A 13356-nucleotide genomic window follows, 5' to 3' on the forward strand; every position below is an offset into this window, starting at 1 on the left:
AAGGGACCAAGGTAATGCAACCCTGGCCCCTCCCCCAATGTCTGCCTGGAAGAGTGTGCGCCGCCAGCAACAAGGATTGGGCCCCTTGCAGCTCCCCAGCAGCCTGCCCCTGGTATACCAAGTCGAGGCATGGGTCAGGGCATGGGCAACTGGTGCCTCTTGGGGGGTGGGATGTTGGTGTCCCACCGCCAGTCCTGCTGCTGACACTTCCAAGTGAGCCCCCACTCTCCGGATAGTGCTTGGGGTGGAGGGAGGGGGCTGCAGCACTAGTGCTCTCACTTGCCCCCCCTGCCCAGGAACACTGGCTGACAGGGGATGTACTGGTGCTCTCCCCCACACCGTGTGTCACCACTGGGTCAGGACTGGAGTATTTTTGGCACTCCAGTCAAAAATGTTGCCAACCTCTGATGTATGCTTTTGAATGTAAAACCTTTTTTCCCTTCCTGGAGAGATCAGACTGACATCTGTTAGTTGGAAGTCAGATTCTCAGACAGAAAATGTTCTCTGTATGCCAGTTACATGTCATGGCTGTCTCCAGATGTGTATGGACATTTAGATCCCTAAGGCCCAACAGTGGCATCTTACCTTGCGCTGCCACTAGCTGTCGCTCAGGAATGCCTGTGCCATACATTCCCTGGCATGCAGCAAATTACCCTGCATGGGTAAGGGAGCTTAAGGCCAGCACTGTGCTAGCCCCAGCAGCCTTACCTGGGCTCCTGGGGATCTTTTGGGGCTGCAGCAGCGCCTATCCTGCTGCACAGAGCCTGGCTAGCAGTAGAGTGTGGCTCTGGCCAGCCAGGCTCTGGCTTCAGATGGTGCATGCTGCTGCTGCATGTGCCGCTCTGCTTTTCTTTTTTGTCTCTATCATGGGTTTTTTTGACCCCTGTATATCCAGGGGTCAAAAAACCCTCTGCACTGCTCCCTTGCAACATGGAGAACAACTGAACATGCAGTATGTGGCACCGCAGACGCATCTAAACTAAATGGCCAAGTCCAGATCACATAGAATGAGAGACAATAGCTGTATTTTTCTATCCACACTTGTACACATGAGCATGTTCATGAAAATACCAGTTATGTCATATAGAAAACTTGTGTCACGTACTGGTCATTAAAACACCTGGATTACTCTAATAAATCTATTCAAGTTCTGTTAGGTGATAGAATTGATTTGTTTTCACAGAAAAATAATGAAACTGAAAAACAAACAAGCCTTAGCCTTTTGTAAGTCTAACACACATTTTTAACTCCTCTACTAACCTTCCACATGAGGTGCACGATCCAGGAAGCTGGTAAGCGAGAAGTATCTATCTTCCGCCATAGGGGTGGCCCTTTAGATGGTCCTGATGGGCGACAAATAATTAAAATATATATGGATATTTTCATTTTATTTTAAAATGAAATTCACTTTATCTCTACCTTCCTGCATCCAACTCAGATCACACTTTCACTATGTCCTTGAAAACTCTGCAATACTACCAAACTACCCCCGCAAACGCTTAAAGATGGTTGTCTGAAATGTTGAGCCATTCTGGGCAGGGTCCTCATGGTGTAAAAAGACATCTTGAAGAAGGCAACCTTCTAAAGTCTTCAGATATTTTTACTGGTTGTTATCTCAAAAATTATTCCAAGTGAGATCTATTTTAAATAAAGTTTTTAAAATCACTGCTACCACTATTTATTGCAAGTGAGCATGCCACATTACATGCATGTCTGTCTTAACGCATTTATAACCAGCTTGTAAGATGGAATGGTCCTTAAGTTAAAAAAAAAAGTTGTACACCCTTCCCCGTTCTCTCTCAGGAAGGGAACATTGTAGACACTCCCTTGCTGAACACTCCATACAAACCAAGGCATAAAACTTCCATCCCAGCCAAAAATAATTTAAAGCAACACAAACAGCAGGGAAACACTGCTAACATCTTCCAAACGAAATATACATGCTGTATTATCAAAACCAAACACACACTATAGCCTGTTTTTAGGACTTGGTTTTATCACAAGCCTCTTCTCCAGACTTGGCTGTTCCCAGCATTACTAACTAGTTTAGTATCAGAAAAAAGTGGGGCTGGAAAGTACCTAAGAAGGTCATCTAGTCCCACCCTTTACTCAAGGCAGGATTATCCCTGTTTAAACTATTTCATACAAAAATTTGTATAACCTCTTAAAAATGTTCAAGGATGGGGATTCCACAACCCTTCTATGTTATCTGTTCCAATGCTTAACCAAACCTCATGATTAGAAAGTTCTTCCTAAATTTTTCTTCCTGCATTTTAAGAGTTATTTCTTATCCGTTCCCTTGCAGCTAGAGAGAATCTATTACAATCCTCTTATAAGCATGTGCCAGGTATTTTAGGGGAGTCAAACATATGGCCTGTGGGGCTGCTCTACCCAGTCTGCCGAGCCACTGGAATTTGGGGGCATGAATTCCCAAGGACCCCAGATTCTCTGGCTCTTGACAACTGGTGGGGAAAAGGGTGAACAAGGGCTGACACAGCCCAGGTCATACTTTGGTCACTCTGCCTGTCACCACTACCAAGGCCCAACCTCCATGGCTGCCAGCAGCTGGCCCCTGTGGGGTATGCAGTGGGGACCAGAGTTTCTGCTGTGTGGCCTGGGTCAGACCCAGAGCTGTTGACACTGCTTCTCCTGACATAAGGTGAGTTTGATGTGCCTGGTCTATTTAAAGACATCAAATCCTTCTTTGTTCTCTTCTATAGACTAAATAATCCTAAATACCTAGATCCCTTGCATTAAGTTATTTCAGTCACCTTTAGGAGTAGCTGGTCATGCAGAATATTTAGGTCACATGATTAAGTGAGAGGAACCCAGCTGAATGTCCCTCATGATCAATGCTTACAAGGGCTGCACTGTTTTAGGCAGATTATATATACTCATACATGACAATTTGTGTTGGTTTAGGTAACTGGACGTTACTTTCAGTTCATAACTTACTATCTTCAATCGTGACCCCACTCTTTTCTTCACTCCAGTCACTCCAATAGCCCAGTCCATCTCTCTTCATACACCGAAGTATAAACGCATACTCTGTGTAAGGCTTAAGGCCTTGAACAGTGAACGAAGTTCTTGTGGAAGCTGTATCTTCAGGTGGAACCTGTGATGAGAAAAAAAAAGTCCTCTAGTGTTACTGACCAAAAAGCAGGATCAGTTAAGCTCTATTTGTAATGCATAGTACTTAAGTCATCAGTTGAAATTCTGGCTATTATTCTGCTCTTTTGACTTCCATGTGTTTTTATTAGCATGAAACTAATTTTGGTGCAAAATATATTGTGTTTGCAAAGTGTGTGTGTGTGCGCGCGCATGCAGAGACACAATATATTTTGCACCAAAATTAGTACACACACACACACACACACAGCATAAATGAATAGTTATTTACGCATGTTCTAGCCCATCTCATTAATTCTAATTTTCTACATTCCAAATGTCTTATCAGTTTTCCGTCGAGGTTCTTTGGGTAAATGTGATATCTTTTATTCAACCAACTAAACAGTTGGAAAACTATTCTTTGCAAGCTTTTGGGAACAAACACCCTTCTTCAGGCAATAAGGAGAAAAAGACAATTTCTCCAATTATTTGTTGGTCAAATAAAAGATATCACACCTACCCAAAGAGCCTCATTTGCCTATGTCAGTACACCAACACGACTACAACTAAAACCACCATTATCAGTTTTCGTGCATCTCATGTTTTTCGTTAATGAAAATGCATGACAGCGGTTTCCTCATCCCTCCTCAAAAAGTTATGTATGTTTAGGATACTTCTTCATCATTCCCTCATTGCTTTGCCATTTCTTATTAAACATGGCCACCCCAATTCATACAAATCCTACCTGAAACATGTGTGTTAACTAAAGTTTTTTGTTCAGATTTGGAATGCTGTATTAAGTGAAAACCTTGGAGTTACTTGCCTTTATTACCATTCACATTAATAGTCATATTGCTGCAGTGGGAAACAGAAAAGAGTTTGCATTTCTCCCTGAAAACTATTATCCTTAGAATAAATCAACAGCACAGAACCTGAACAACATCTACACTACAAGCATCATGTCCTGCCATTTAATTTTTACAACATGGTTCTTTTTCCTGCCCACTGACTGCAGATGAAATCACTGGAACAGAAAGCAAGCAAGTAGGAAGACCTCAAAACGTAACTGTGATCACAATGCTCGTATATATGTATTATGTGTATGACTTGGCTAATATGTTTATACTCAAGAGTGGACATGGAAGAAGTGAGGCAGTCACTCATCCAAATTCTAGGACAGCAAACCTGCTGAGCTAGCCTACATTAGCCATTGGGAGTTCCTCACGTGGTAAGAGAATGGCTGTGAGTTTAATAAGCTCAATTGGAACCCTCAAGCACTGTGAAAGATTTCTTACAAGTGTTCCTCAGTAGATCAAACTTCCAGCTGAAATTAGAGGAAAAAAATTTACTCTGCTATTCCTAGAAAAGCTACCTTTTTGCCTAAAGTGTGTTTTATTTAATGTTATGTTTATGGTGATCTTGTGCATATACTGAAGGGAAAAGACAGACTACCGAGATCTGGAACAAGACAACTAAGAGCTGGTATTTACCAAGGGGTGCCTTAAGTCTAAAAGGGTTAAGAATCACTGCATTAAAATATTTCAGGTAACTTACTTCCATCCAATCTGGGCTGCCACTGATCTTGTATAGAATACTGAATTTCAGCTCCATCTCTGCTGGTATAATTCGATTCTCCCATGACAGTTTCAACACAGTGGGTAGTACTCCTGAAATGACTGATAAATTCTGTGGAGGCAGAGGTTTCACTAGAAGAAAACAAGTTAGTGAATCACCCAACATAGTACTGTATTACTTCACACATGGTTTGAAACATGGCATTTATATACTTGACATTTTTATAGCTTTGGAGATTTATCTATTTTCCTTGATTTTGTTTTTAAATCTGAAGAGTCTAGACTAATCATCAATAGTAAGAATGATTAGGGGGAAAAGAAAAGAAAAAAGAGAAACACTGGTGTACTGGGGAAGAGCTGAATGATATCAGCAATTTTCCTCTGTCAGAAACAAAGAGGCCAGATTCTAGGTCTTAACATACAGCTACTCAAAACATATGCTATGTTCTGCTGCTAGTATAAATGCAACAACAGCACTCTTTCTGCTTAGGGAATCTTTTTTAGTGGCTTCTACAGTAACACTCCAATCTCAGAGGAACTTGTTTTGGCCATCACTATACAATGGCAATGTGCAGCTTCCAGCAAAGCCATTCAAGAGCAATTAGCAGATGCAACAAGCTATGCTGGTGACTGGCCTGGAGTGTGGCTAACAGTAAAAAGTCAATGTTATTTCACTCCAAAGACCTGTGCCCAGCACAGCTCATGATCTAATACATAGGATGTTACTATTCTGATTACAAATCTCTACATTGCTGTCAACTATAGAAAGTATTTTACAATGAAACAAATGTTAATTGTACTTCTTCAGCAACAGTTGTTGTGGTAGTTAATTCTCTTGTATTGCGCCAGTATTCAAGTCTTAAGCAGAACTACATAATTACCCATGTCTACAGGATCAAAAAGAAGGTGCTCAGATTCCATCATCCCGAGATCATTCTTAGCTTCTACCCAGACATCCAGGTTAACAAAGAACTGGACATCAGGAATGAGACATGAATTATTTACAACTGCTGCTTTGCAGTCATTAAAGGTTTCTTGAGGCCTAAATGAAAGGAATAAAAAACACGGCTTAGAATAGAGCGTTTCTATGAAGCACTTGCCCCATAATGAGAGGTTAAAAATTCTTATTTTCTTCAAGGTCAGGGGTAACTACAAGTCTAACAGCTTTTAACTCTGTAGTACATAACTATTTTTTAAAGCTAGAAGTACTACTTGGAAAAGAGACTAAAACAAAATATTTAAAATGAAGCTTTAACCAAGAATCAGAATACTAGCCGTATTTCTCTAGGGTTAAGTAACCTTTAATGCATTAGATTAGATGATTATTATTTTTTCTGTTATAGTTTTATTCCTCTTGGTCAGCAGACAATACATGGCATTTGGTCAGCATCTCTGACTGTTTACAATAGTGTCAGACTGAGACATGGTATGGAGGGAACATTAGCAACGCTGAATGTGAGGTAAAACATAGCATAACAACTTAAGTCCAATTCAAATTAGTACTATAAACAGCTTGTATTGATCCAGTTCTACAGTAAAGAGTTCTCATTCCTATGTATTCTGTCTTGAAAAAATGTACACCTGAGGTAAGCTGAAGTGGTCCTCAAACAATTCAAACCATATACTGCAGCAGGTCCAGACATTTAGATGTACTAATTTATAACTCAAAATACTTCTCTCAAACACTTTACAAACTCAGAAATTAAAAATATTGAGTCTTTTTAAGCCTGCAGAACAATAGTTGCTTTATACCTGCCTGTTGCCAAGATACTCACCATCGAGTTCTTAACCAGAATTCGGTGTCCAGGAAAGTAGCTCGTCCAGGATTCCAAGTACAATTCATAGAAAATCTACTTCTTGATGTCTGATGCACAATGCAACTCAAATTTTCAGGTTTCTCAGGGGGCACTGCATTAAAAAAATACTCATGTAAATTCAGTCGTACTGAGGCATTTCAGTCCAATGAAAAAGCAGCGATTAAACTGAACTGTCCTTATAACAACAAACACTTAATGAAAGTACTCATCTGTTGTTGTATTTAGCAGGAGATAAATAAGAGGAGATGGTACATGTCATCTCGTAAATGCACTGTAATGCACAGATGTTTTGAGTAAGTCTGCAGTAGTAGGAGTATGCAACCTGGAAGAACACAAATCTGGGATGGGGTAGCTGTCCAACGGGAAGCCTGTGGCCACATCTGGCTCCTGCACCCAGGGTTAATCCACAGCCCCAAACACCCAGTCCACCTGCCACAAAAAAGTCTCTGGGCACTATCTGGGTACATCTGCCCCTGTCCTTCTCTGTCTTCTGCTTTCTGCACCTGCCCGGGGGCAGGGGGGAGGAGGCAGGGTTGAGGGAAACCCAGGGACTGTGTGGAGGGACTGCCACAACTAGTGGTAGGAGACTTGAGTTTCCTACTTTCACAGATTACTATGCAAAGTGTTGAAATGCTTTCTCCAGCGGGGAATTGTAAGCAACTGTATTCTAATTGTAATGGGATTAACACAGAACAGAGCCCGACCAGTAGGTTTGTCCCAAGATAAAAAGAACCTGCAACATATTCATTTCAACTAAATGCTGAGTTGTGTTTACACTGTAAAATAGGTTTTTGAAGAGTGTACTTTCTGATGAAATTATCCACAAAGGTTGGCTGGGGAAATATAAAATACAACTCCTCACATTTTTCTTTGATGGGGGGAATGGGGGAGGTGGGGCTGGTGGAAGAAAATGCACTTTCATATTTCAGGTGACAAAAATCTCTCCAAGTTTGAATGTAGGGCTTTAACAAAAAATTGAGTGTGATAAACACTGGTTAACATTTTACACAAAGTGCTAAACAGATCTATTAGAAGGCTAAAAGTGAATTTTCTCATAATTAAATATGCAATGAAAAATAACCAAAATGATACATCTAAAATTGCTAAAGAATCTGATTAATTGTTGCAGAATCCAGATTCTGCATCGGCTAACTTCTAATCCAAATATCCAAAAAAGATGAACAGATGGACAATCTTTTTGGTTCTATGTTTATTGTTCAGAATTGGATCAAATTATAAAATTGATCATTTTAGGAAAAGCTTCAAAAACCTTATTGAATGTTAGAAGTTCCTAATTGCATTCCTGATTTTGTTGGCAGAAGCAAGCTGTAAATTCAAAGTAATGTGATGTACAAGTCACCACATCATACATTGCAATCTACTTCCTCATCATTAGGTACTACAGCATTCATTATGTGTAGAAGTGTCCTGGACAGAGAACCTCAAGTGCCTTACTTTTTTCCATTATGGATAAAATGTGTGGGTCCTAGTTACTATATTATCCTAATTACAAATTAATACTGCATAAGCTGACCATATATTTTCAGGTTTAGTTTTAGGCAAAAAGAGCTCTTTTATCTTTTGCTGTTGACTTCTGTACAGGGAAAGTTCCAGACCTGCTACTGTGCTAACAAAGTCCCAGAGGAGGATTAAGTAATGAAGGAAAGGAGTCAGAGGGCACGTCCAGAGAAGTGCGGATGTTTGGTCCCCTGGGGACAACTAGCAGCAGCTCCCCTTGTGTCACAGCTACTTGTCCCTGGGGAACGCCCATGCCACGTGTGCATGTGACAAGCTACCCCAGGGTCAGTAGGGGAGGGGCTGGGGCCAGCACAGTGCTGGCCCCAGCAGCCTTACCTGAGAGGTCCTAGGGGCCTCCTGGGGCTGCAGCTGCAGCAATCCTTCCAGGCTGTGCCTGGTCACCAGCTGCAGCATGGATATCTAGGGGTCAAAAAAACCCACAAAAAACCCCAAAACAAGCCAGAGCAGCACATGCATGGGTAGTGCATCCTTGCAGAGCAGAGAATGCCCAACTGCACAGTACATGGTGCTGCAAACATGTTTGTGGAGCCACATACTGCGTGGCCGCACCATCTGGAAATGCCCAAAAAGATTAAATGCACTAACACTAAACTAAAAAATAAAAAGCATCCCTTTTACCAGAGGTAGTTTTGCCTATGGTTCACCATATGGTCCTCAGCCTAAAGTTTGTTGTCAGTATATACAGCCCCACCCCCCCCCACAAATATTTGTAGTTAAATGGAACCTGGTCACATGCTCCATTAAAAGGCAAGATTTTGATTGTGCTTCTGGATTCAAAACTATGGATTCAGAGAGCCCAATTTTAAGAATTTGAAGGCCATTTTTTCGAAATTTTAGGGATGTTGGGAAGGAGAAAGTGGGAGACTGTAAAGGAATGGTCTCACAATGCTTTATTTTGTCGGAACACATGACTTTGCTTATTTTAAAACATTTCACTACTGGTCTTGACCAACTTCCCATGAAATACTTACCAGGCAGCCAGGGGCTCTTGAAAATGCTATGCAGGATCACCTGCTCTGGGCAGTAGTACTATATTGATCTGATCTGATTATAGGTCAATGCTGCATATAATGCTAAAAGTGGTTTTTATAGTTTTTTTGGGAGGAAGAAAGAGGCTCAGACAGTAAGAAAGTAACAGGAGTAAAATGGCCTCAACTGGCAGGCAATTAAAATTAGGAACATGTTTTAGTGCTTTGGTGAAAAGGGGTCTGGTGCCTCTAACACTGACCAAGTCAAGATTATTTAAAGTACAGTTACCCAACAGCACTGGAGCAACTGACCTAGGAGGTTCCTTTTAGTCCCATACCCTATTTTTTCCTAACGCTGCTTGGTGAAGACGACAGTCAAGCTGTGTCCATACATGCAGGCATGTGTGGTTGCAGAAGGTCAAATAGTAGCAGCATAAATTTGTGCTGGAGATTTGTGCCTCAGCATACATGCCTGAACATGCACTTTGGCATGCATATTTTGTTGATCTATTTACAATTTTAAAGAAAATTTGGAAGCCTACCATTGATTCTATCATCATCATAAAAATAAATTCTAAATAGTTATAGACTTGGTGTTTGCTTTTGGTATATTTATCATAGAAAAAAATCAGAGCTCCCCTTGCTCCCTTTGCTAACTAGGATGTGGGGACAACTGGCCCTACAGCCACAGTCCCCACAGGCAGGTCCCATTTTGTGTGGTGCCTTGGCATGCAGGGTGCAAAAGGTGGAAGGTGTGGGGGGAGGGGTTATGGGGGAGGCCTCCATGCCCTCCACCCCCCCAATGGCACACAGCCCTTGGCACTGGCAGTAGCAGCCAGCCAGGCTGTCAGGGCACTCATCAGCTGCTGCAGGCACACCCCCTGCCAGTGGTGCAGTGCTGCCTGAGACCCGGAGGCTGGACATGGTGAATGGAGCTGTCCCGGTCCGCTGGCAGATGCCTTCACATGGGATCAGGATGGCTCCCCATGACTCCTGAGTGCAGTGCTCGGAGCCATGAGTGGTTGTAGGAGCTGTCCTGGCTCTGTCCGAAAGCGGGGGCTACCAGGCCGGGATGGCTCCATTTGCCATGTCCAACCCGCGGGTCTCAGGTGGTGCTGCACTGCTGGCGAGCTGTGCCTGCAGTGAGGGGATGTGGGCATGTGGCAGCCCCCCCATAACCCCCGCTGCAAACCCTATGCCCACAAACTCCACATCCTCCCCCAACCCTACACACCCCCAAAACCCCACAGTCTCCTGCCAACCCTGCTTACGGGGGACTGAGTCTGGGTCCCAGCTGTTGCTGCAGCCTTGCCCTGCCACAAGTACAGCCCACAGATAGAAGACAATGAAACCAGAAATTTGATTTCGCATCACTTTGTACATGCAGTTTTCCTTATTAAGGACCCCAGATTTATTTGGTGAAAGTGCACTGAATTTATGCTTTGCCTCATTCTTTTTTTTTTTTGGTCAATGTTCTTTCCCAGTACATTTGAAGGAATTCATTTTACTCTTCAGTAGATGGAGGAGAAAAGGGAAATATTTGCTACCTTTTGTGGCAATCAGCAGTAGCTAAACAGGAAACTATGTTGGAATAGTCTCCAACTTGCTAAATCACAGGAAAAGAACAGTACTTAGTTTAGGAAGCCAAAGTGTTTTGGGGCACATTCAGTTCATCCCACATTTTTTACAAAGCTTCATAGAGATCTTCTGACTCTTTCCTGTATGAAAAATCTTCAGTGTATTTTCTACTTTGTGAGGCACCTCTCTCAAAGTGCTTTAGTTTTTTTACTTTTTGGAGTATTTTTCTGGAGTTGGTCAAGATAAGAAAGGACTGAGTGCTTTCTCATGCCCCTGAGAAGCATGAAAAGCATTTTCTGAAAAGAATAAAAAAACGTAAAACCAGAATATCTGTGCATACAAACGTTAGCAGAAATAGTTTCCTAGGTCTTAACAAAGAGAAATAATAATAAACAGCCTACTTACAGCCCAATCTAACATCAATTCCATAGATATTCTGTTCAAGATGTCCATCTGCTAAAATGTTGCAAGTCAGAGGAGTGGCTAACGTAGAGGTGTCATTAAATCTGACGCTGGAAACAGTTCGGTTTATTTCATGATATTGTTCTTTAGGTACTACAGAGTGTTTAGTTTTCCAAATAATCTGACTGGCGTATATATTGCCATAGTCAAGGCAACTCTCATTGAGAATGCACCATGCTGTGAAACTGGAGCCAATGGCCAACACTGGAGACTCTGGAGTGATGTAACCACATGACTGGACAAGTGCATCTGCACCTAAAAAATAAAAACAAAAAGCGCCCCCACAATCAATTTGAAAAACATTGCATTTCCCACATGCAATCTTCATACTTAAAAGGTCATTTGTAACATAGCAGCATTACTGTAAGTCACAACTAGGGATCTACCATATTTACGATTTCACGTTTTTTGTGGAAACTTCAAATAAATAAATAAAGTTTCTGTGAACCCTATAACAATGGCAATCCCTGCATGATAGGCAGCCCACTTGGCCAGTCAGTGGCAATAAGAGGTAGGAAGGAGGCTGCTGCAAAAAGTTCACAAAGTTGTGCCATGGGACATTTATGACCTGCAATTTTTCTTTTGCTTCAGAGTGATTTAGGTAGATCCCTACTCATAACAGGAAAAAATATGTATTTTGTCAGTTTATTTTGTGCTTTTGAGAGCATTTTATTATTGGTCAGCTGAACTAAAGGAAGAGGAAATCATTAATGCACGCACTTAAGAAGCTCACACCAATACAATTCCCATGAGGGCTAGGGACAGACGTTACATATAAACCAGTTTAAGTGATCAGAAACTGGTTTAACCCTGTAATGGAACGTAAATTCAGTGCACATAAACCAATTTCAAAATGGCCGAAACTGGTTTAAAGATAAACCTAGTTGAATGTAGTATCCACTCTTAACTGATTTCGGTAAACCGATTTATGAAACTGCTGTCCCAGAGCCCTTCCTGATTCAAGTTAAAAATCACAGTCCCCCAGTATCCCAGCATGCTTTCCAACCATGGGCTGGGCTGCACTGTCTACTGCAGCAGAGAATGGGGGTGGGAGGGCAGGGACTGCCCTTCCCCCTCCACTGTCAGACTTACTGTCGGCTGCAACTGTGGACTACAAATCCCAGAGGCACCTGGAAGCAGCCCCTGACTGCGTAGAAGCAGGAAGAGTCCTGCTGCTGTGAGTCTGGACTGCAAATCCCACAGGCGTCGGGGACAGCAGGAAGAGAAAGTGAACACACAGTCCATGCTGGCTACGTACCAGAGATCGATGGTCTAGTACCCTCCACCCTCTCCCATCTTCTGGCCCGAGCCAGTGCAGGTATGTGTCTGCATTTCCTCAAGTCGAAAGTAAATGTGTATTCAGTTGTTCTTCAGTTCAATCTCTGCAGCTTAGACTAACCTATAAAGACTGAAGCAATTCAGCCTGGGGCTTTTTGACTATCTGTGCCTAGCCCTTAAGAACAAGAACAGCAAAAGAACCTGAACTGAAATGGTAGTTTGCAGGTATATGCAGAAAGGATGGGGAGACTGGACTGGAGGACATTCGACTATTAAGTGTTACTTTGGACCCACTCAGTTCCTGGAAAAGAGCTTTTAAAACATGAGGGAGCAGTAAGAATAGCTTTCAAAATAATATGCATTATTTATTTATTTTTTTACAAAGAAATCTGAATTTTATTCGGTTAAACAAAACCAGAAGTTGATATAGTGGCTTAAACAGAAACCACACAAAAGGTTTCAGTAGGTTTCTTTTTTTTTTTCTTTTGAAAAGAAATCAGAACATTCAGTTTTTCTAGCCAGCTGGTGACAAATTAGCAGTCACATCATGGGACATCTGTAGGTCAATAGTACTTCTCACTAGAAGTGTAGCCAGTTTCAAACAACTCAGAGAACAGGTTCCTTTAGCAGAGCTTAAAGAGTTATTCATCTTTTGTTTTGAAAATAGTGCTTTCTACTGACTTGCATTCATTGCCTTCTACTGAACGGAAATCAAAAACCTCACAACTGTCAGCCTGGAGTAACTAGGAAATCCCTACTGGAAGACAAATGTTACAAAAGTATCTCTCAGCCTGTCGGATTGCTTTTTGATATAATAATTACCACAACTGGCATTGCATTTAAACTAAATGAGAATAATAAAAAGATGGCATTATAACTCATAATGAAGATCTTAGCACTTTATTTATTACAGTTTTCATCTAACACAGGACAATAAATTAGATCAGCTCTTGTCCTTTCATTGAGAACTAAAATTGCAACTTGTCTTATGCTATACATTGACATACAGGACCTGAACCTGTTCAGCCTCCA

General features: G+C 41.7%; 1 protein-coding gene across 1 annotated transcript in view; it reads right to left on the minus strand.

Annotated features, from left to right (window-relative positions):
* IL6ST (interleukin 6 signal transducer) overlaps positions 1 to 13356 on the minus strand; it is a 51029-nt gene that overhangs the window by 14670 nt on the left and 23003 nt on the right. Inside the window, exons 3-8 of the mRNA XM_019532086.1 lie at positions 10990 to 11301; positions 6458 to 6590; positions 5564 to 5724; positions 4663 to 4814; positions 2956 to 3115; positions 1261 to 1343 (exon numbers count right to left, since the gene is read on the minus strand). Of these exons, the coding sequence (XP_019387631.1) occupies positions 1261 to 1343; positions 2956 to 3115; positions 4663 to 4814; positions 5564 to 5724; positions 6458 to 6590; positions 10990 to 11301 (1001 nt within the window). The remainder of the gene's footprint in view (positions 1 to 1260; positions 1344 to 2955; positions 3116 to 4662; positions 4815 to 5563; positions 5725 to 6457; positions 6591 to 10989; positions 11302 to 13356) is intronic.

The sequence above is a fragment of the Crocodylus porosus genome, unplaced genomic scaffold (genome assembly GCF_001723895.1).
Source record: "Crocodylus porosus isolate Cpor-Errol unplaced genomic scaffold, CroPor_comp1, whole genome shotgun sequence".
Taxonomy (NCBI): Eukaryota; Metazoa; Chordata; order Crocodylia; family Crocodylidae; genus Crocodylus; species Crocodylus porosus.